Raw genomic sequence first — 22,216 nt, 5'->3', positions numbered from 1 at the left:
TCATCGTGTAATTCAATCATTTCTGCGACTCCGGGCAAAACGAGTCATAAGTCCACCATTCGCGTTGTCGAGAATAATATTTGTATGTACAATAGGAGTAAACGCGTGTAATTGAAAGTATTGAATTTTATATATAGGTATTGTACATACAATACACATATCCAGAGGGCGCAATGCGACCAAGATCAAAAGTATGAAGATGCAGTGTCAAAACTTATCAGCTATATTAATAGTACTTACTGCAGTAGTCTAAGTTATTCCAAGGCAATTGACACGTCACATAACTAATTGTTGTAGTTATACGAGAACAAAATACGATACATAGCCCGATTTTCAGATAAACAATAAAGGCTATGATAATTTTATAATAATAACGCAATATAGGAATTTTGATAAATTTTTTAATTGAACATACTATTACATGCAGCATCGTCTATTATTTTTATATGCGGACGATACCATAAATACGAATTGCTTCCAATTTAAAATATATTTCCTTGAAAAGTTTACCTCAAAGTAATTTTTTTCTAGCAAAACCAGAAAAGTACCCCACTGCATGATAAAATAATTATCGAATAATAAAAATAAATCAAGAAATTCGTTATATGTATAAAAACTATTGTTAACTTGATAAACGATTAATAATGCTGAAAATGAAAATATATAAATGATATAAGCATCATTATTTTGACCTTACAGTTTTTCATGAGTTTCTTTGGTGAACTTAATTATGCTCTGACAAATTGTCAAAGGTATAACAGTAATTAATTTAAATTGTTCGCAATTTACATCGGTATCGTGCCTTATTATCGTCAAGGAGGCGACAGTAGCTTATAAATGTTAGTTTGCCATTGCACAACGTGTAAAGAGTATTGTCAGTTCGATTTTTTTTCCGAGAACAAAGTTGAGAAGGTCGGTATAAGTATATATTACTTATAAAGGTCATACATACCTGAATATAATAAATATATCCAAATTTTATTTCAGATGACTGAAATCTCACGTGAAATCAGAGAAGTGAAAGACAAAGTTGTTGTCATCACTGGTGGTACGAGTGGAATAGGACTGAGCATTGCAAAGCATATGTTGAAGAATGGAGCCAAGGTATTTATTAAAGTTTATCAAAAAAGCAAATTAAACATATTCGGTTTGATGATTGGAGAATATGTTTAAGTATTTTTTCCTATCGTTTTAGTACGTAGCTTTGTTCGAATTGGATCATGAAAATTCCAGAATTGTTTTCGACGAATTGCACAAGCAGTATCACGATAGAATCGGATTTTATCCTTGCGATGTCACGAAAACTGACTTAATTTACAGTAGGTATATTGTGTGATCTATGCGAATAACCCAAAAATCGCGTCGTTATAAGTATTATACTTTTTATTTTTCAGATAACTTCGATAAGGTTATGGAATCGCACAAAACGATAGACATTCTGATAAACAATGCTGGAATCGCAGATGATAATAAGCCTGAACTCTCAGTTGACATAAATCTGGTAAAAACGGAGAGCAATTTATATTTTTGTAATTCATTTAAATGTCACACTATTATATAGTATTCTATTCCTACCCGAATTTTACTTATTATTTTTAGAAAGCTCTTGTTGTTGCAAGCTACAAGTTCATAGCTCGTATAGGAAAGCACAAAGGTGGAAAAGGTGGTGTAATCGTAAATATAGCATCAACCGCGGGCATAGTTAGCGGAGTATTGCCCGTTTATTGCGCTACGAAACACGGAGTTGTCGGTTTCACTCGTACTTTGCAGGTAATTTTCACGCAGCTATAACAATCTCATAATTTAAAAATTCTTTTTTTTTCACGTACTTTAATAAAATGTATATACACGTAGATGTCATATGGTCTTACGGGGGTAAGAGTTTTGGCTATCTGTCCAAGCTTTACGAATACTCCTATTGTAAAACTGACTTTAAATGACGATCTAAAATTTTTGGAACCAGTTCTCAGATTCATGTCAGATGTTTACTTTCAGTCGTAAGTGATTTTTGAAGAAAAATAAATATTCATCCACCATATCGTATAAAATTTTGAATGTAATTTTTATATTTTTAATATTATTTTCAATAATTCAATAATTACTTTTGATCTTAGACCTGACAGTGTAGCTAAAGCAGTTATCGATGCTATCAAATCGAGCGACGGCGATGCATCGGTCTGGGCAGTAAAAAGAGACGAACCAGCTTTTCCAGTCGCAGAAAAAGAAGATTACCATGATTACATTTGAATTTGTGATTAGTTTTGGTCGGAATCCATCAGAGATTTTATTCGAGAGAAAAAGTAATATTATATACTGTTTTGTAGTATGATTTTCATTTAACTGTCTCTTGTCGATACGAAAAATTGTAACAAATACTTATGAATATGATTATAAAAGTTAAAGAAGCTTCAACCTCGATCAATGTGTATCAAATCTTGATTACTGTAATAAGCCAGAGTCCTCGTGAAGAACTCTTCACTTGGATCGGCAAACTCCAGAGCATTGCTCATTACGGTAGCCGCTCTTTCCACGAGCATTCGGTGCTTGAGCGCCTCCGCAAGCTTTGTGTCCAGCATACCCTGGTACTTTAGAACGTGCTTGAAAAAATGGTAGCAAACAAACTCGTAGCCTTCGTGATACATTCCGTTAGTTTCGCTGATAGAAATTTCAACTGTTCAATGTCTTAGCAATGTCTTATTTAACCAATAACGCCAATGAACCGCTTAGAAAACCGCTAAATAACCGTTTACTGTAATAGAAGCTTATGCACAGCTCCATGCAGTTAATTTGCTTAAATTCAGTTTACTAGCCATACGTATACAATTGTCAGGTTAAAACTTTTATTAATAAATATAAATGTACCTATATGATTGATTATAAATGAAAAAAGGTTAGGAAATGCAAAGGACATGTAACAATTTGTAGATAATATATTTCAGTTGTATCTAGATAGGTTAAGAAGTCAGCATAATAACCAGCTAAATGAATCAATTTAATTTTATTAATATTTCAATTTTTTACATATAATATAGTCCTATTCTACTATCTGAACAAGTTTTGTATGATACGCATGCACTGCACTTTAATATTACTTTAATTGACTGATTTGAGATTTTGGTCAAAAATCACTGATGCCAAGAAAAATGTGAAATTCTTATCTTATGTACTCACAACCACAATGAATGTTTGAATGGCTTCTTTTTTAGTTTAGTCTTGTTGAACAAGGCATTTTGAACTATTTAGTTTGCTTAATACAAACAATTTTTATTTATCTTATTGAATCAGACAGCATGACATTATGAAATAACAGTTGACTTGGTACGGTCAAGTGAAATGAAGTGCAGAGCATGCGTATCATACAAACCTTGTTCAGATAGTAGAATAGGACTATATTATGTGTAAAAAATTGAAATATTAATAAAATTAAATTGATTCATTTATCTGGTGATTATCCTAACCTCGTAACCTCAAATTAGCCTCCGGCAGACATCTTGGAAACTTAGCGGTTTCTAAGCCACATTTTTTGTTAAATTTTAGCTTGGCAATCGTTAAGGCGGGGTTCTGGCGTTTTCACTTTTTCCCCCCCTTTAGATCTAGTCACCTAAGATTTTGACCTCATTATGTATATAAAAAAATATGATTTTATGTAAATTTTCAGCCCAATTTATGTAATATTTAGTTGGATAATGCTGATGAAGCAGAATTTTTTATCATAATTTAGCTATATTGCTAAGGTATCCTACGCAATCCATTTGCATCTCATGATTCCAGAAAATTTGAGTGTAATCTTTAAGCCGATGTGAAAGAATTATAGTGATTAAATTTTTTTATTTTTATAAGTAAATATGTCATTTGAATGCATAAAATTAATAATAAAGTGAGTTAAATTACAATAAATTTTGTTGTACCTGGATTTGCCATTAATATCATATGGGCTATAATAAAAATGTAATCACTATGATTTACAGTTAAAATAACAAAGAATTCACCGTAGTTTGCTGGAATCATGAAATGGAAATGCATTGCGCAGGATGCATTTTGTATATTTCAAAACTTAAAGCTGAGAAAATGAGGTTTTTGTAAAAAAGTACTGTTATTCATAATATTTTATAAATAATCTATTTGACTGTACATAAATCTTTACAAATGATTTCATAATCATCCGTACTTTGGTTTTTAATGTTAACATTAATATCTTCTTATTTTATATTTACATAACCTCACTAAGCATCAGTCTGATCTCAGTCATCAGATAATAATAATCTCAAATCCTGTAATCCTGTAAAACTATATAAAATTATTAATTGTCTTGATTAATATTTATACTCTTATCATAAAATTTATATAAAATTTTAGAACTCACTTAGAAACATCCGACACCATATGTAACACCTTCTGATTGTACTTTTAATGACTCTTGTCGTTTACTGCTATATTTTTTTGAAATTCTTGCAGCTTTAGACTCTGGTTCATGTTTCTTGTTGTAGAATGGATAAGTAAGAGAGTAGGGTTAAGATGGCGCCACTTTATACAGAGCTCCAGTTCGCAGGCGAAGTTCTCCGAACTGTATACAGTTAAGAGAGGGGAGAAGAAGCGGGCGTGCTCAGCTTTATTTTGAGGAGCGAACGCGCGCGAGTTAGTTGGTTCCCGGCACGCGACGAAATACGTAGCCAGCTCCTAAATCGACTCATTCCAAGCACGAGTACGGGTCCGAGGCGACAAGACATTCATTACGCACGAACTCATTTGTATCTAAAGGTACGTCGTAGACATTCGCGGTGGTATTTTAGATTCACATATTCGATTCGTTAAGTCAAACAACAGAACTTCACAAGTTCTTTAACTAAACAATTTCTATCGTAAACAAAGACAGGATTCCACATATCCTCGGCCGTGAGTTCCTGACGTGGGTTGAAACCCCGATCAGTGATTAATTAATATTATTAAATTGTTTCAAGGTTATGTATATGCGATCTAATTTGGTAAGAACCTAATTACGACTACTCTTTTCTGTATTTTCTTCGATATAGGGATATTTGTGCTTTCTAAAAAAAGAAATCATTTTAGACTTTGTATTAAATAAGAATTACTTTTGGAGCACTTTCTCCACGGCACTGAATGTATAGCCTCGTTGGCATTTTGAGTAAGTCCTTGGCTGCACCGAGCTAATAATTCTTCATTTGATAATCTTTCATATATAGCACTTTTTACTATTTCTCTTAAAGCTGTAAACAAGCGTTTAGCCACATGATTGATGCACTCTTCTTTCCCTAATGGATCCGAATAAATATTAAGTGAGGATAAATGATTGAATGTCTTAGCGTCACCATCAGATAGCATTGTCATATATCTCATTTCACAATCACTCACAGATCTTCGCCATAGAATTTCAGCTATGGCTAACTCCATGGAGCCGGAAGAGCCATCATAATTTTTATTACAATTGCCTGAAGTTTTGTGGGATTTGTACCAAATATCAAACTCTGGAGAGTCAGATCCTAAATCATTTTCAGTAATCATGCACATGTGGCAATATTTACTAAGCACTTCATAGTCGACATCAAGACCGGTCATCGCATCAATAATGCAACCAAATCCATAAAGAGAGGTGAACCCACGCATATTCCAAGATCCATCGTACGAAGAAAGAATGTCAATCACTTTTTCAAATAATAAATCTGGATTCAAACTTTTATGAACTTGATGCACAATTTTTCTGCTCTTTGAAAGAACTTCTAATATTACAGAAGCACAAACATTCTGAAGAGCAGCTATTCCTAATCCTACTTTTGTAAAAGACTGCACTACGATCTCATTGATCACGAAAGAAGAGTTGTTCTTATTAGGATTACTTCACCACAAACTTTGCAAATAAATAATAAATTCACAGCAAAACCATTTCGTTGTCCTAATTCAAAATTCACTGAATTTGTTTTACAAAATTCACATGTCATCTTGTCAGCTATAACTTTAAAAACATTTATGTTAATAAACATGTTTTCTTCCTCATCAACAACATCATTTGAACTTTTTAACATATCAGTAAACGCCAATTTTCTTGTTGTTGCTGACTCTTGCAGTTTAGCTTGCATATCATTTACTGTATTGTTAGAAACACTTCTAGTGCAAGGTTTTTCACTGAGAGAATTACGATTTGGAACACTAGTTGTTGTTGCATTTTTATTTTGATCAGTCTTGTTTACATTTGCTCGAGCTTTTATTAGCTTAGCTGCACTCGTAGCACTTTTACGATTTTTTTTTGGCTACGGTTTACGCCACTTGGAATGTATAGCATCCATTGTTGTAATTTATAAATTAATAAATTATAAATTATGCAACTACAACTTTAGCATATACATATATTTTGTTTACATGTATGGTATATAAGTATGTAACAAACATAGACTCGCAAAGCAGAAAAATGTGCACCGTATAAACGAGTGTGCCGCCATCTATCGCAGGGTTCACAGACTGGGCCGATTGGATAAAATGATACTTACGTTTTCGTTTTGCATTCAAACTACCTATTCGTCGTTTAAAAATCAATATTAAAATTAAATATGTAGCAATTTATGCACTAGAATGCACACATTTATAATTTTATTAAAAAGTCGAAAAACGTATTATTTTTTCTAAACTTCTATAGCTTGCTTTTCATGTATATAAAATTTATCCCCATAAAAGGAACTTGATACTAGATTCTACGCATTCTTTAGAACACTTTAAAGAAATAAAAATTTTTTCGATTTTTTGGTCGAAAAACACCAGAATCCCACCTTAAACAGTTAGCTAAGTCTAAAGGTCTTAGCAAATTCGAACCGTTAATTTTCTACCAGGGTTAATACTCTGATTAATTATGCATATGGTAAGCCCATTCAGCATGATTTTGCGAAGCATGAACAACATCACCTCTATTTGAAAGGACATTTGTGAATTCTGTCAGTCGCTTTCCTGAAGTCTCCAAGTTCCAGTGGGTTTAGCTGGAAATTCTTTATCGTTTAGATCTGAAAAAATACAAACTTGACAGTTAGCCGCACATATACATTGCGTGCGATCATATTAAAAGTATATGCATAAATATACTCGATGGGGTTATGCGGGCAGCACGCGCCGAAACAAGTTGAAGATGGCGCTTTTGATGCGCGTCAGCCGTTATTTCTTTGAACTACCTACGTTTGTCAAATTTAAATTAAGCAGGTTCTTCGCGAAGATATTTCATCGTGTAATTCAATCATTTCTGCGACTCCGGGCAAAACGAGTCATAAGTCCACCATTCGCGTTGTCGAGAATAATATTTGTATGTACAATAGGAGTAAACGCGTGTAATTGAAAGTATTGAAATTTATGTATAGGTATTGTACATACAATACACATATCCAGAGGGCGCAATGCGACCAACATCAAAAGTATGACGATGCAGTGTCAGTAGACTTATCAGCTACATTAATAGTACTTACTGCGGTAGTCTAAGTTATTCCAAGGCAATCGGCACGCCACATAACTAATTGTTGTAGTTATACGAGAACAAAATACGACACATAGCCCGATTTTCAGATAAACAATAGAGGCTATGATAATTTTATAATAATAACGCAATATAGGAATTTTGATAAATTTTTTAATTGAACATACTATTACATGCAGCCTCGTCTATTATTTTTATATGCGGACGATACCATAAATACGAATTGCTTCCAATTTAAAATATATTTCCTTGAAAAGTTTACCTCAAAGTAATTTTTTTCTAGCAAAACCAGAAAAGTACCCCACTGCATGATAAAATAATTATCGAATAATAAAAATAAATCAAGAAATTCGTTATATGTATAAAAACTATTGTTAACTCGATAAACGATTAATAATGCTGAAAATGAAAATATATAAATGATATAAGTATCATTATTTTGACCTTACAGTTTTTCATGAGTTTCTTTGGTGAACTTAATTATGCTCTGACAAATTGTCAAAGGTATAACAGTAATTAATTTAAATTGTTCGCAATTTACATCGGTATCGTGCCTTATTACCGTCAAGTAGGCGACAGTAGCTTATAAATGTTAGTTTGCCATTGCACAACGAGTAAAGAGTATTGTCAGTTCGATTTTTTTTCCGAGAACAAAGTTGAGAAGGCCGGTATAAGTATATATTACTTATAAAGATCATACGTACCTGAATATAATAAATATATTTGAATTTTATTTCAGATGACTAAAATCCCACGTGAAATCAGAGAAGTGAAAGACAAAGTTGTTGTCATCACTGGAGGTACGAGTGGAATAGGTTTGAGCATCGCAAAGCTTATGTTGAAAAATGGAGCCAAGGTATTTATTAAAATTTATCAAAAAATCAAATTAACCATATTAGATTTGATGATTAGAGAATATCTTTAAGTATTTTTTCCTATCGTTTTAGTACGTAGCTTTGTTCGAATTGGATCATAAAAATTCCAGAATTGTTTTCGACGAATTGCACAAGCAGTATCACGATAGAATCGGATTTTATCCTTGCGATGTCACGAAAACTGACTTAATTTCCGGTAGGTATATTGTGTGATCTATGCGAATAGCCCAAAAATTGTCGTAATGAATATGAAATTTTTTATTCTTCAGATAACTTCGATAAGGTTATGGAATCGCACAAAACGATAGACATTTTGATAAACAATGCCGGAATCGCAGGAGAAAATGAGCCTGAACTCTTAGTTGACGTTAATCTGGTAAAAACGCTGAGCCATTTTTATTTTCACAATTAATTCATGTTACATTATATATACTCTATTCCTGCCCGAATTTTACTCATTATTTTCAGAAAGCTCTTGTTGTGGCAAGCTACAAGATCATAGATCGTATAGGAAAGCAAAATGGTGGAAAAGGTGGTGTAATCGTAAATATGGCATCAATCGCGGGCATAGCCAGCGGAATCTCACCCGTTTACTGCGCTACGAAACACGGGGTTGTCGGTTTTACTCGTACTTTGCAGGTAATTCATATTAGACAATCAAAACCTCACAATTTAAATTTGTTTTCTTCGCGTACGGAAATAAATAAAATACATATGTATGCAGTTATCGTATGGTGTTACGGGGGTACGAGTTTTGGCTATCTGTCCAAGCTTTACGAATACTCCTATTATAAAAATGGGTGTCGTTAACGATCTAGAATATTTGAAACAAGAAGGTATCGATACTGTGCCAGCAGATGTTTACTTGCAGTCGTAAGTGATTTTCAAAATGTGAACAAAAAATATTTCGAATAATTCAATAATTACCTTTGATCTTAGACCGGACAGTGTAGCTAAAGCTATTATCGATGCTATCAAAACGGAAGACGGCGATGCGTCGGTCTGGGTAGTAACAAGAGACGAGCCAGCTTTTCCATTTGCAGAAAAAGTAGATTTAAAAAGTTTGTGGTAAATTTGTTATCACTATTGGCCGCTTTTCCCGGCTGATCATAACAAACGATATTGTCATTTGAAAAAAAGCAACATTCTGTTTTGAAATATGATTTTTATTCAACTATCTTCTGCTTTTAACCTCGATTAATTATGTTTATCAAAGCTTGATTGCTGCAATAAGCCAGCGTCCTCGAGAAGAACTCGTCGCTCGGATCGGCAAATTTCAGAGCATCGCTCAATACAGTAGCCGCGCTTTCGACAAGCTTTCGGCGCTCGAGTGCCTTCGCAAGCTTCGCGTCCAGCATAGCGTGGTACATTGGAAACAAGCCCTTTTCAGCGTGAAAAGCCTCGACCGACAGCTTGTTTTTCGCGAAAATCGCCGTCTCTCTCGTGCTCGCGAGCAGCAATTCCAGAAAGGTCAACTTGCTCTTGCCGATCCCGATCTCGCTCATTGCATTCAGCTCCTCGGAGCAGCGAGAGCGCCAGACGTTGAATTCTTCCTCGCCAAGTAAACGAAGACATATCTCCCGGGGTTTCCTCGAAACTAATAGATGATCGTATTGCTCGTTGCAGCCCATTTCGACTAGCGCCAAGAGCTTGACCACGTGCTTGAAGAAATGGTAGCGAACAGCCTTGTAGTCTTCGTGACACATTCCGTTAGTTCCATACTCTGCTAATTCCATGAGGGAGCACACTTCATGCGCGTATTGATGACCATACCTTTCCATCCCCGTATCTAACAGTAAATCAGAATGGGCGAATTGATGGTCGACATCAGCGCCGTAATCGAGCAACAGCTTCACGACCGAGCGCATTTCGACGATCTTGTCCCTTCTGTACTCGTGCTCGATGAGGGCGTAGAACAGAGGTGAGAAGCCGAAATCAGCTGTGGCGTTGACGTCGGCCCCTCTTCTCAACAACCTGTGAACCGAGTCGACGTTGTGAAATAGACTGGCCACGTGCAGCGACGAGTTCATGTACCGCCGTTCGTCGGACCGAAGCAGTACCTCCAGCATGGGCTCCCTTCTGCGATTCTCATCTTCGCTCACGGCCTTGCAATACGCCTGGTAGACGTTCTCACCCAGCGCGTCTTCTCTACCGACGTCGGCTCCGCGATCCACTAACAATTTTATCAGCGGGAGCTGACAGTACTTCTTATTCCGGACAGTCAGATGCAGAGGAGTTTCGCCCTTGGAGTTGGTTGAGTTGATGTTTCGACATTTTCTCAGGAATACCCTCAGATGGTTGCAAGTGCACAATTTGTCTTGCTGGTACAATACATGCAAGGGGGTATCGCCGTTGACGTCGACGACCTCGTCTTTGGCTCCGCGTTCCAGGAGATACTCGATCAGTTTTTCAGTGGAGAAGCTTTCGTTTCGAACAGCCAAGTGTAGGGGGGTTTCGCCCTTGGCGTTGACAGCGTTGACGTCCGCCCCGTGTTCCAGAAGGTACACGACTAGCTCGAGATTACAAGAGGTATCCAAACGACCGTTTTCGCCGATCAATGTGTGAAGGGGAGTATCGCCGTTAACGTTGGCGACGTTAACGTCGGCTCCGTATTTCAGAAGCAGCTCGGCTATCTTCTTGCAGACGAAACCGTCCCGTTGGACGACTAATAGGTGAAGGATAGTATCGCCATTGGCGTCGACGGCGTTGACATCGGCTCCGTAATCTAGAAGCAATTCGATCAGATCCATCTTATCGTAGAGACTCCAACGGTAGGCCATATAGCCAAGTGGAAAGCGACTACTCTTGACCAGTTCATTGAAGGTAACCAGGACCAGGTGAAGAGGTGTTTGGCCTTCCGAGTTGGCGACGTCGATATCGCTGACATCCTGTTCCAGTAACGATTTTATGGGGCCTAGATCACTGTTGTAGCTTCTCACCGCGGAATGTAGCCGAGTATCCCGGTTGGTCATCTTCACACACACACATAAACACACAGTTGAAGCACATCTGACAGGTTCGATTGGGGAACGACCACTGATGCTGCGCCTGCGATGACTGTTTGCTGAAAGCTCCGAAAAAGCTGTATGTGGACCGACACCGAATGTAGCTTCCCCACCATTTCAATTTTCTAATTTTAACTCGGGAGCGACGCCGGAAAAGCTCATGCTTGTGGAAGTGTATGGATGCATAGAGCTTTGTAAAAGCGTGGAATTATATTATTAAGCTGAAGTCAATGTTGACTCGGAAAGAGCTTTCAAAATACTAACGAAACACGCAGTTCTGTTAGCATTATTGTTGTAAATACATTATCGGGCATTCCAAAAAAAAATCCTTTAAATTATTTTTTTATTGAAATTCATTTCGGTGAAAATATTATTTAATTATATGACATTTTTCTCAATATCTATAATTTAATATTTTTATTTTTACAAGCGTTATATTCTTAAACTTGATTATGCTGTTAATCACGCTTATCACGCTTAATGAGATGAGAGTGCCGTATCAGTTTGTTTGCCACAACTTTTGAAAATGATAAATTTTTTCGTGCTTATATATATCTCTCTTTTAAAAGTCTACTTTATGATCAGTCAGTGGACAGTGAGCTAAAGTATAACAGTTTAAAGCTGTAGTTTTACTTCATTTTCGAGATAACAAAGTTAATTGAGAAGGTACCATTAACATACTGAACAGATTAAAGTTAATTTAAATTATACGAACTTAAACACAATGAATACTTTGATTTTTTCAGATGACTGAAATTCCACGTAAAATTAGAGACGTGAAAGACAAAGTTGTTGTCATCACTGGTGGCACAAGTGGAATAGGTCTGAGCACCGTTAAGTATATGTTGAAGAACGAGGCCAAGGTATTGTTTCAATTTCCTAAAAAAATCAAATTATGTAAATTCGATTATTTGAGAATATCTTGGCGAATTTTTTAGGTCATTTCGGTACGTTGCTGTATTCGAATTGGAAAATGAAAATTCGAGAATTGTTTTCGATGAATTGCACAAGCAGTATCACGATAGAATAGGATTTTACACTTGCTATGTCACCAACATGGACATGATTTCCAGTACGAGTATTATAGCGACCCATATACGAATAATGCAAAAATCGCGGTGATATAACTATTAAACTCCTTATTCTTCAGATAATTTCGATAAGGTTATGGAATCGCACAAAACGATCGACATTTTGATAAATAATGCTGGAATCGCAGGAGAAAATAAGCCTGAACTTATAATCGACATTAATCTGGTGAAGATAGAGCAATTTTTATTTTTATAATTCATTCACCTCTATTAACATTCACGTACTTATTTAGTTATAATTTTTAGAAAGCTGTTGTTATGGCAAGTTACATGCTGATTGATCGCATAGGGAAACACAAGGTGGAAACGGTGGTGTAATTGTAAACGTTGCATCAATCTTGGGCCTTGTTAGCGAAAGGGGACCCGTTTACAGTGCTACAAAACACGGGGTCGTTAGTTTCACTCTTGTATACGTATAAATATTATTAATATGTGATTTCTTTAAACTTAGACCGGACAGTGTAGCTAAAGCAGTTATTGATGTTATCAAAACGGAGGACGGCGATGAATCGGTCTGGGTAGTGAAAAGAGACGAACCAGCTTTTCCAGTCAAATAAAAAGAAGATTATAACGATTACGTGTAAATTCGTTATCAAATTAGATGTTGTTACCGGCCACATTTGATGACGCCGATCAGATGTATTGTTCATGATTTTAAAGTAGTGAAAAGTAATTTATACTTTTCGATACGTACAGTTTTTCTGAAAGATAAGTAAGAAATAATAAATGTTGATGGAGGAGCGAAGATTTTTCCATAAATTCAACGATGCAGCTATAGCATACCTATATATTGTAAAATCATGTTGTAAATCCTTCTTATAAACCCATGATAACGTACTGCAGTAAAATAATAATAATTACACAGAGCCGTTATCAAGTGCACAATGGTGGCATTAAGATACACGAGAACGAGCTAAGGTGGTAAAAGTGGCGTATTTTTTGTTAGATCTATAAAGGTAATAACTTACAGAACTCTGTGATCAATTTCGAATATGGACCCTTTTATTTTCATTTCATTCTCGCGTTACATTTGTCAAATGAGTAGAATAATTTATAAAGTCAAAATAATAAATATTTTCATTTTTCATCTAATTAATTGAAAAAAAAACCCAAAACTTGTTTTTTAACCGTTCCCATAACCGATGCTAACTTCCTCAACCCTATCCATCGCACGTCAAAAAAAAACAAAAGTTCAATTCCTAAATCTAGAATATTCTATACTATATGCCACTCACAGGAGCACAACAAAAAATCCAAAGTTCGAATAGTCTGCGACCGTCAGGTAAGCATGCCAAAAACAAACATGCTCCAAGCGGACACTCTCATGTGGGCTAGTCTCTTCGACTTTATCGGCCAAGAAGTCATCGACGAACTTTTGGCCTTTTACACACAGAACTTAGTATACACACGCACACACTCATGCGCGTTGTATATTACGTATACACAAGCTCGCGCTCGCTCGTCGATTTTCATAAATGCGCTAGATGTATTTCGACACAAAGTGCCGCGAGTGTAGTTATCTGTACCGCGCGAGTATAGTTTATAGCCACAATACAGCGCATTAATTTCTCTCTCTCTCTCTCTCTCTCACTCTCGTGTCTGTGTGACAGGCCGGATAACGTCGCCGCGGCTATATCGTGGAAATCGTGTTCGGAGAGGAGAGAACGCTGCAGTTTCGGTATAGCCCAGAACGACGAGCCGGACTTCGCCGTCGGGGATATGGAAAGCATCGAAAAGACTCGCATTCCGTTTTAGAGAGAGAGAGAGAGAGAGAGAGAGGGGATCTGCTGCAGATAAATCGATTCATTATAGGCGCACTGCTCTCTTTCAGTTTTTCTTTCAAATTTTGGTGTACCCAGTAGAGTAAGTTAAAATGTTTTTATAATATATTATTCATGCACTGTAAACTTTGTTCGAGGAATAACAAGCCTATTATCAGAGAATCGAGGTATAATCGGTTTAGAATTTATTCCGGCTTCGTTATCTTATGCTAATTAAGGAATCTAAAAATTCCTACACTGAACCTTCATGTGTACAGTATACACAAATCTGAAAACTATACACTGTCGGAACGCAGTATACATTTCTCTCTCTCTCTCTCTCTCTCTCTCTCTCTCTCTCTCTCTCTCTCTCTCTCTCTCTCCCTCGAAACTCACTTTTCTGCATAATAACGCACGCGTCGACAATAATTTTCAAAACTGTCACTTAAACCTCTTTGAAAAACACAACATCAATTTATCTCACAGTGTATTGTATAACCGGTTTACAAAAATATTATTATACAAGAATAGATATCTAATTCACAAGTGTCGGGTATACGTCAGTAATGCGAAAATAATGCGTTGCTACAAAAAAGTTCCTTTATGAAACGCGTCGTCAGAATCTTTATTAGCCACTGCTCTCCCTCTCTCTCTCTCTCTCTCTTTCTCGGGCAATCAGTGTAACCTCTAGCATTAAAGATTTTTACTCAGATAATATAGTTCTGAATAGGCATCTCTCTTCTGCCATCCTTGAGGCACACATAGTCCGATAGTAAACGTTGCGACGAACGGAGCAGCTTTTCGGAGTCAACATCGCGTAGAGACGACTCGTGTGTGTGTGTGCCTTCGATTTACAGAGTTTCATTAGAAATTTTCCGAAAGAAAAACGATCATGAACGTGAAGGATAAAGTGGCCATCGTTACCGGTGGTACCGGAGGAATCGGATTCGCTACTGTCCAGGCTCTTCTCCGACATGGGGCTAAGGTATTTCGAAAATTTATTTATTTTTTTTGTGTAAGTGAATTATTCGCGATTAATGTGATTTACGGCGTCGTCTATATACATTTACGAGCGATTAGTGACATTGCCATTGACATTGAGCCTGTGCGTACAAGCCATTCCATTCAAATGTAGGCATCTCTCGATGAAAAGAGTTGTCCTTATCAGTAAAGCGCCCATGTGAATTGTGCATGATCGCTCTACGAAAAAAGTCTCCAAAATGTATAAACAAATTCAAAAAAATGTTTGCACAGTACGTTGCGATCTTCGACCTGGACTCGATGCACACCCGAGCAGCCTCGTGCATACACAAAGTGGAGGAGGAATTCGGGAAAGACAAAGCCGACTTTTACACCTGCGACGTGACGATACAGAGCGAATTCGCAGGTATATTTTGATTTATACTCGCGTCTCGAGAGAACTTAACGTAGACGCAAGTGGATCGTTAAACGCGACTGATTTATTATTATTATATACGCAGCTCGTTACGACGAAATCGTCGGAATGCAGAGAACGGTTGACATACTCGTCAACTACGCGAGCATCGCCAGCGAGCCCAGAGCCCATCACATGATCGACATCAACTTGGTGAGCAATATAAATCAGACGCGGTGAAATCGCGAAAATAGTTCTGTTGACAGCTCTGTGTGATCGTGTGTATTTGTTTGTTTATAGACGGCTGTGGTCACTTGCACGTTGATAGGAATCGATCGGATGGGAAGGCATCACAACGGCAGAGGCGGAGCGATAGTTAACGTCTGCTCGGTATTCGGTCTGACAACTTCCCCGGCGTTTCCGATTTACACCGCTACGAAATACGGCGTCTACGGTTTTACCAAATCGCTGAAGGTAAGTTGAAACTATAGCTTGAAAAAAATACTCGTTCGTTTCTAAATGTAACTAAACTTTTTTTTATAGGATCACTACGAGCATCTCGGAGTCAGAGTGATGGCAGTTTGTCCGGGTCTCACGGAGACCAGCTTACTGCACCAAAACTTGAAAGAGGAAACCCTCAACTTCATCCCGGAAAAGTATTTGAACCAAGCTTTCCAGTGCTCCAAATATATTCAAAGGTGTGTATAAAAGAAACTGCATAGAATATGATTATAATTTATCCGAATGTTCGTCCAGTCCCGCGAACGTAGGCGCAGCCATCGTGAAGATGATCGAGAAGGCAGAAGCAGGAGCCATCTGGGTGTCCGAGGACAACGAGCCTCCGTACGCCGTCCAAGATCCGGAATTTTACAAGGACAGAGGAGTTCCAGTATAGATCGAAAGAGTATAAACGTCGTTTATATATACAAACTTTTGATATTTATTAAATTCAAAAAAAAATTGTTATAGTTATAGACGTAAATCCAATAAGTACGTTCACATTTATACATTATATAAACGTTACATTGTATTTTACAAATTCTCCGCAAAAGAGAGATATAGTTCGTTATAAAAACAACTCTAATACTGCCTCTTCGTCTCGATGCGATATATTTACATGACCTCAATCCTACCGATTCTCTTGCGAGGCTTCGGTATCGGAACTTCGCTCTCGATTATAAAAGTCGCGTTGCTTCTCTCGGAACTGTCGTTGCCCTCGCTGTTATCGGCCGACTTCTCCTTGTCGACGACGTAGGTGTCGTCGCTTTTTAGCGACTGGACGTCGAGGACTTCTTCGCTGGGAAAGTCCTCCTTTCCGTCGATTATGGTGTCCAGCGAATCTTTGAATCCCGACTCGGTGTCCACGTACTCGATCTTCTCCAGTTCCAATCGCTCGACCATGAATTTACCGTAAACGACCGATCGGTTCGAATTCGACGAGTCGTCGCTGAACCTGGAAACTTTGCGATTGAAAGCTGCGCTGTCGGATAACGCTTTGGAGGCTTCGATTTCCTTCGGCGTTGGTGAACAGGCGTTTCGGGCGCTTTTCGATCTCGGTCGGTGTTTTCTCGATTTTTTATCCCGCTTGCTGTCGTGTTCCACAACCGGTAACTCTTGCAACTCGAAGACCTCCCGAGAGTGCCTCTCCTCGACCATGAAGACCGAGGAATTCCTCGCGGATTCCAAGTCCATCGCTGGCGACTTTTGGTTCGTCGCGTACATGAGAATCTTGTCGATCTTCTCTATGATACCGTTCAGTCTGTTCATGCTCTTGGCCTTGAGGTTCGGTCCGGACTCCATGAACTTCTGTAGCTTTCCCCTGAGTTGACCTCGAACGTCGTCGTTGTCCTTGTACTCTGTGAGGAGGTGGGCTACCGAACCGATTTGACTGACGTTCGCGGAGGAATTGAGACTCCTGGCTGACAACTTCTCCGGATTTCTTCCGCCGTTTCTCGCGATCGGCGGTTGCTGATCCTTCAACCTTATGCTCGAACTGACGGACATCATGCTAGTGGTCATGGCCAAAAGTTTCAGTCCGACTCTACTGCCATCGGCTTCCCGGTCGTACTTCAAGATCTTGACGGGAACGGGTGCACCGTAGGTTGAAAAGGCGAAAACGTGGTCGTAGGGATGATAGTCCACACATGTCACGGCCTTCTCGTGGCTCTCGACCTCGTAAGTTGCCAGAAGCTTGCCGTTCTCGACGCTCCAGACGTTCAACGTTGAATCTTCTCCACCGCAGAAGAGCAGACTACCGCAGGGTGAGATGCAGGCCGTTATCTGTATCCTGAAAATAAACGCGGCTATAAAAACATAACATATCGTAGGTTTTACAAAATTCAACGAAACAAACCTCTGATTCTTCAGTCCTTCGAACTTCCTCACGACGACTCCGCTGATCATGTCTATCAGTCTGAGCCCATCGTTTCTAGAGTGCACCAGCAACCTCGAGCCCAGGGGATGCATCACTATGGTGTTGATCGGTACCCCCTCGATATCTCGAATCTTAATTTTCCTGGCGATCTGCCACTCTCTTCTAATCGGTGACTTGCGGCTCTTCTTAGTCGTCCAGACGACGATCACACCGAGACCGTCACCTGTCAGGCAAGTGTCATCCTTCGGTTGGAAACAGACGGTGGTGATGAAACTCTCGTGGGCTTCGAGTTCCTGGACGAGTTCGTACTTGTGGTTCGAGCGCAGTCGGGCCCAAACTCGAGCGACGTGGTCGTAGCAACCGGTTATGACGTGGTTCGAGGTGTCGTGAGAGAATCTGCCGCAGTAGACGTAGGACGGATGTGGCAGTGACTGCGATGAGAATTGCTAAGTTTTTGGAAGTCTTTGAAAATTATTATATGATTATTTTGTTACGTTACCTGGACGGGCTCGATGATTTTCTCTCCGACGTCCCAGAATCGCGCAGTTTGATCGGAAGACACTGATAAGAGGTAACGATCGTCTTGGGACCAACTCAAGTGGTATACGAAATTCTTGTGACCGGAGAATCGAACGTGTATCTTTCCCTCGTCGATCTACAATTTTCACATGTAATCATCAAAAGCTTTAGAGAATGCTCAACGCCATTCGATAAAAATCCATACCTTGTAAACCAGAATCGGGTAATCGTACTCCTCGGAAAGAGCACAAGCCAGATACTTTCCATCATGACTGAAAGTTACGTAAAAGCATCCGTTCTCGCTGGCTTCAGCCTCCAGATAACTCTCGTTCGGTATCTGACACGACTGTGCAGCTAACCGAGTCCACTTTGGCCGATCCGTCTTTTCCTCTTCGACCTTCGATGACAAAACGTTCTGTGAATCGCTGCGAACTTCGGACGGGTCGTTGAGCTGCAGCAATTGATCGTAGAAAACAGGCTCGACTTTCGGTGGTTCCACTGCGCTGATGCTCACGTACAGACTGCTGGGGTACTTGTCTCGACTGTTCGACTTCCACCACTTGTACACCTCGCACTTGCTCTTCTTGGCTCTTCTGAAGGATCTTTTTGGCCGGTAGAGCTGCAGACGTACCCTCTTATCGGTATGCTGAACTCCGCTGAGACCGACCGGTCGTAGGAAGGCCCAGGCTATCTTGTACCAGCATGCGTCCTTGCCTGCAAAAGCAATGACCTTCATATGTAAGATATTTATGCTTGGATGTGAATATTTTTTATAAAAGATTCAACTTACCAAACTGATCGTAGCACACGCTGGCTTCAGTGAAGGTCAGAAGATCGACGATCTCGAACAGCACGACCACAGCCCCTTTGCCTTCGGCCAACAGGTTCTTGAAGTCGTGTTCGAAGATCAGCTCTTCCTCCCAGACAGGTACCATCGACTTTTTCTCCTTGAAATCGAACTTCCCTGTTACAACCGGCGACAGAACATTGGATTCACCATCTTTGTCACTCGTCTTCAGGTACTCTCCAGTAATGGCGTTGACGATGTGAACCTTGACCATAGGATGTCTCGTGATGTAGTCCGCTTCGAGCATGTCGGACCTATGGATTTTCACGGATATGTACTTCGTTTCCTCTTCGACGTCGTCCAGCTGCTGCTTCTTTTCCCGTTTTTTGTGCCTCTTCTTCGTTTTCGATTTCGTACGTTTTCTGCTGCTGGAATACTCTTCAGCGGAATTTCGAGTGGACGAGCTCGTAGTCTTGCGCTTCGTTCTGGAGCTTCGCTCGCTCGCGTCGTCGCTTTTCTCGCGGCGAGTCGATTTAGATTTGGACCTGGATCGGTGCGAATCCTTGCGGGACTAAAATGTTAAAATATGAAATACTATTTTCTGATGACGGCTTATAGTAGCAAGAATATGCTTACAGTGTGCATCTCTTCGTTCGTCGATATCGTTGTTTCGTCGCTCGATTCCTTTTCGAAGATGTTCAAGGGAATAATTTCGATTCTGCTCGAGCCTGATGACCGTCTCGACCTCTTGTCCATGACGTTCAACACTGTTTCCTGCTCCTCCTCGTCTTCTTCCTCGTCGTCCTCGTCGTCGAGGGATCTTCTGTCGACTGACCCTTTTCGTTTGGTGCTGGATCGTCTTCTGGTTACCGGTTTTCTCTTTTCGAAATCTGGCGATTCGAAGGTTTCACTGGGTGAAAGGTCTCTGCTATCCGAGTTTTCGGTCGTCTCCAGAGACTTCAGCATGTAGTCCTATAACATAGAAAATAATTATTTTGACAAACGGAGTTATTATTTGACGGATATTGTGGGGATACCGATCATCTTACCTTTACCGATTCGATACTTGCTTTCCTTTCATCGATGCGTCTTTCCTCCTCTTCGCTCAGAGTTGAAGCGCCGTCTTCGATCAATTCCGTACTGGCACTACCGATCTTGATTTTTGGACTCTGATCGTTAACGGTTTCTATTCGCAGGACCTCATCGTGATCGGACGAAAAGCCGTCGTTATCGAATCCCCGTATGATCTCTTCCTTTTGAATGCTTTTCGATCTAGATGCAGCCACCGGTTTTGTAGGTCTAAAAATGATCGTAAACATGTGTAAAATTCCAATCATTGAAAAAAAAAAAATTTAAACTCACTTGGAAGATTTAGGCCTAGTCGATTTCCCAGGTTCAGCAGTAGCCAATCTCCGAGGCACAACGATCCTCTTTCCACTAGCTTCTCGTATCTTCGCGCTGGTCGTTCCCTTCGCCCACTGCTTCCTTTTCGGCTTCTTCAAATCTTCCACCAAATCGTCCGCGGATATCGCATCCTTCTCCCATCGCTTTCTCCTCCTCGACGATTCACCCCCGGAAGTTGGCAGAATCTCGCTCGTCAACTCGTCGTTCTCCCGGTCGATCGGCGAGTACACTTCGATCTCGCTCTCGACCTCCGAATCGCCTTCGAAGAAACCACTGGTCCTCGACGTCTTGTTCCTGTCGTTCTCCTCGTGAAACTCCTCGATTAAATCCAACGATTTCTCCTCCGGACTCGACTCCTCCTTCGACGACACGCTCTTCTTTATCACTTTAGACTTTTGAATCTCGTTCTCGCAGTGCACGTCCACCACAACGTCGAGGGTTTGCCGATTGTCAGCTTCAGGTGTGTCAACACTCTCGAGAACCGCCGCCTCGATGTCCTCCGTCGACTTGACGTTCTCCGATCGTCTGAAGAAACCGAACTTCCTCTTTATCGACTGAGCGATACCCGATTCCTTCGGTACCGGTTTCGCCGGTTCGGTAGACGACTCAATCTGGACGATAGTGTCCTCCACGTCGGAGGTAACGCTATGCCTCTCGGAACGAGATTTTCGAGACTTTGCGCTTCGACGTTTGTCCCGTAGTAGCTTCAGTCTGGAGCCAAGGTTGCGAGACTCGTCCTCGGATTTCTCGTCCGAGGAGGACTCGTTGGAACTCTCGACTGCGCGAGACTTTGTCAGTCGGCCGCGTCTTTGGGATTTCTGCTTCGATGATTTTTGCGGATCCATTTTTCTTCGGAAGCTTATTATTTCGACTGCAATGAATAATTCCGTAAATTGCAGCAATCTTTGTTAACAACAGCGGGAGAGTTCGCGTGTGTTGAAAAAAAAAAAAAAAAATCAATAGCAATAAAATAATTTTCCTTCGAATTTTAAAAGTATGTACACCATCTTTGCACGTTTATTCTATACATCTTGGACTTTTATATTATATCCAGCCGCGACTGTGTGCATAATTCATGAAGATCGTATCGATTCAACAAATATCATACCAAGCGACAGTTAAAAATTACGCTATCGACTTGACATAAATACTGGACGGAGTCACCGCACTTACCTACTAAACTTATTCTCCAGACGCACGCATCTTTCCATATTCGCTTGTTTACCAAAACAACGCTCGATCTTCCTTATCACCGGCATAACCATCGCGAACCACGTCCACCCTCCTCGACTCCAGTGAATCGCACATGTTGTTCTCGCACACAATTAAACCAGCGGATCAATCGACGAAAAATAAGAAGAGAAAACAACAATAATCTCTTCAAAGCATTACAAGAACGAGCGAGAAAGGCCGGCTCTTTTCATCGCGTTGCCAACAACTAACTGCGTGACAGGTGTTCGCCTGGCGCAGGTAGCCGCGCTACTATAGCTTACCTGCACGGCGACGTGAAGAGAGAGAGAGAGAGAGAGAGCGAGGAATATCGATCGACGCATACACTTAC

At 39.7% G+C, this 22,216-nt stretch overlaps 5 protein-coding genes, 1 long non-coding RNA gene and 1 pseudogene across 13 annotated transcripts; 4 read left to right on the top strand and 3 right to left on the bottom strand.

Moving 5' to 3' along the window:
• The first annotated feature begins 489 nt into the window (after window positions 1-489).
• On the top strand, window positions 490-2,418 carry LOC100121889 (15-hydroxyprostaglandin dehydrogenase [NAD(+)]). Its single transcript, XM_016986023.3, has 7 exons — window positions 490-912; window positions 988-1,104; window positions 1,196-1,319; window positions 1,395-1,501; window positions 1,600-1,770; window positions 1,855-1,997; window positions 2,115-2,418. Exons 1-7 carry the CDS (start codon window positions 838-840, stop codon window positions 2,245-2,247), a joined length of 870 nt encoding a protein of 289 aa, XP_016841512.1. The 5' UTR covers window positions 490-837; the 3' UTR covers window positions 2,248-2,418.
• Window positions 851-9,517, top strand: LOC100113909 (alcohol dehydrogenase-like). 5 transcript variants are annotated; one of them, XM_008216794.4, is made up of 7 exons: window positions 851-912; window positions 8,205-8,321; window positions 8,413-8,536; window positions 8,610-8,716; window positions 8,809-8,979; window positions 9,065-9,213; window positions 9,280-9,517. In XM_008216794.4, the coding sequence occupies exons 2-7, from the start codon at window positions 8,205-8,207 to the stop codon at window positions 9,410-9,412; spliced, it is 801 nt and encodes a 266-aa protein (XP_008215016.2). In that variant the 5' UTR covers window positions 851-912; the 3' UTR covers window positions 9,413-9,517. The 5 variants fall into 5 exon arrangements, with proteins under 5 accessions (XP_008215016.2, XP_031789329.1, XP_008215019.1 ...); XM_031933469.2 differs by lacking the exon at window positions 851-912 and adding an exon at window positions 4,546-4,758; XM_008216797.3 differs by lacking the exon at window positions 851-912 and adding an exon at window positions 7,425-8,133.
• On the bottom strand, window positions 3,902-7,536 carry LOC116415776. 2 transcript variants are annotated; one of them, XR_004226351.2, is made up of 4 exons: window positions 7,458-7,536; window positions 6,777-7,004; window positions 4,364-6,524; window positions 3,902-4,287 (listed from the first exon to the last, which is right to left on the bottom strand). It is a non-coding gene; the product is annotated as an uncharacterized LOC116415776 (long non-coding RNA). The 2 variants fall into 2 exon arrangements; XR_004226350.2 differs by lacking the exon at window positions 7,458-7,536 and adding an exon at window positions 7,084-7,170.
• Window positions 9,518-9,527: 10 nt separating the features above from the next.
• LOC103317795 (putative ankyrin repeat protein RF_0381) lies at window positions 9,528-11,312 on the bottom strand. Its single transcript, XM_008217050.2, has one exon. The coding sequence runs from the start codon at window positions 11,310-11,312 to the stop codon at window positions 9,528-9,530; it is 1,785 nt and encodes a 594-aa protein (XP_008215272.1).
• A 518-nt stretch (window positions 11,313-11,830) lies between these two features.
• On the top strand, window positions 11,831-14,299 carry LOC116415775 (annotated as a pseudogene).
• A 789-nt stretch (window positions 14,300-15,088) lies between these two features.
• Window positions 15,089-16,466, top strand: LOC100121808 (alcohol dehydrogenase 1). Its single transcript, XM_032602145.1, has 6 exons — window positions 15,089-15,181; window positions 15,451-15,583; window positions 15,678-15,784; window positions 15,872-16,045; window positions 16,115-16,269; window positions 16,328-16,466. Exons 1-6 carry the CDS (start codon window positions 15,089-15,091, stop codon window positions 16,464-16,466), a joined length of 801 nt encoding a protein of 266 aa, XP_032458036.1.
• Window positions 16,467-16,487: 21 nt separating this feature from the next.
• LOC116415773 (jouberin-like) lies at window positions 16,488-22,154 on the bottom strand. Of its 3 annotated transcripts, none has more exons than XM_031920945.2 (10): window positions 21,829-22,154; window positions 20,614-21,526; window positions 20,301-20,550; window positions 19,888-20,223; window positions 19,255-19,822; window positions 18,949-19,178; window positions 18,670-18,861; window positions 18,445-18,600; window positions 17,925-18,376; window positions 16,488-17,858 (listed from the first exon to the last, which is right to left on the bottom strand). In XM_031920945.2, the coding sequence occupies exons 2-10, from the start codon at window positions 21,498-21,500 to the stop codon at window positions 16,685-16,687; spliced, it is 4,245 nt and encodes a 1,414-aa protein (XP_031776805.1). In that variant the 5' UTR covers window positions 21,501-21,526; window positions 21,829-22,154; the 3' UTR covers window positions 16,488-16,684. The 3 variants fall into 3 exon arrangements, with proteins under 3 accessions (XP_031776805.1, XP_031776806.1, XP_031776804.1); XM_031920946.2 differs by having other exon boundaries at window positions 18,979-19,178; XM_031920944.2 differs by having other exon boundaries at window positions 18,670-19,178; window positions 21,829-22,153.
• Window positions 22,155-22,216: the final 62 nt, after the last annotated feature.

The sequence above is a fragment of the Nasonia vitripennis genome, chromosome 1, assembly GCF_009193385.2.
Source record: "Nasonia vitripennis strain AsymCx chromosome 1, Nvit_psr_1.1, whole genome shotgun sequence".
Taxonomy (NCBI): Eukaryota; Metazoa; Arthropoda; class Insecta; order Hymenoptera; family Pteromalidae; genus Nasonia; species Nasonia vitripennis.
This window is presented reverse-complemented; position numbering and strand designations above follow the sequence as displayed.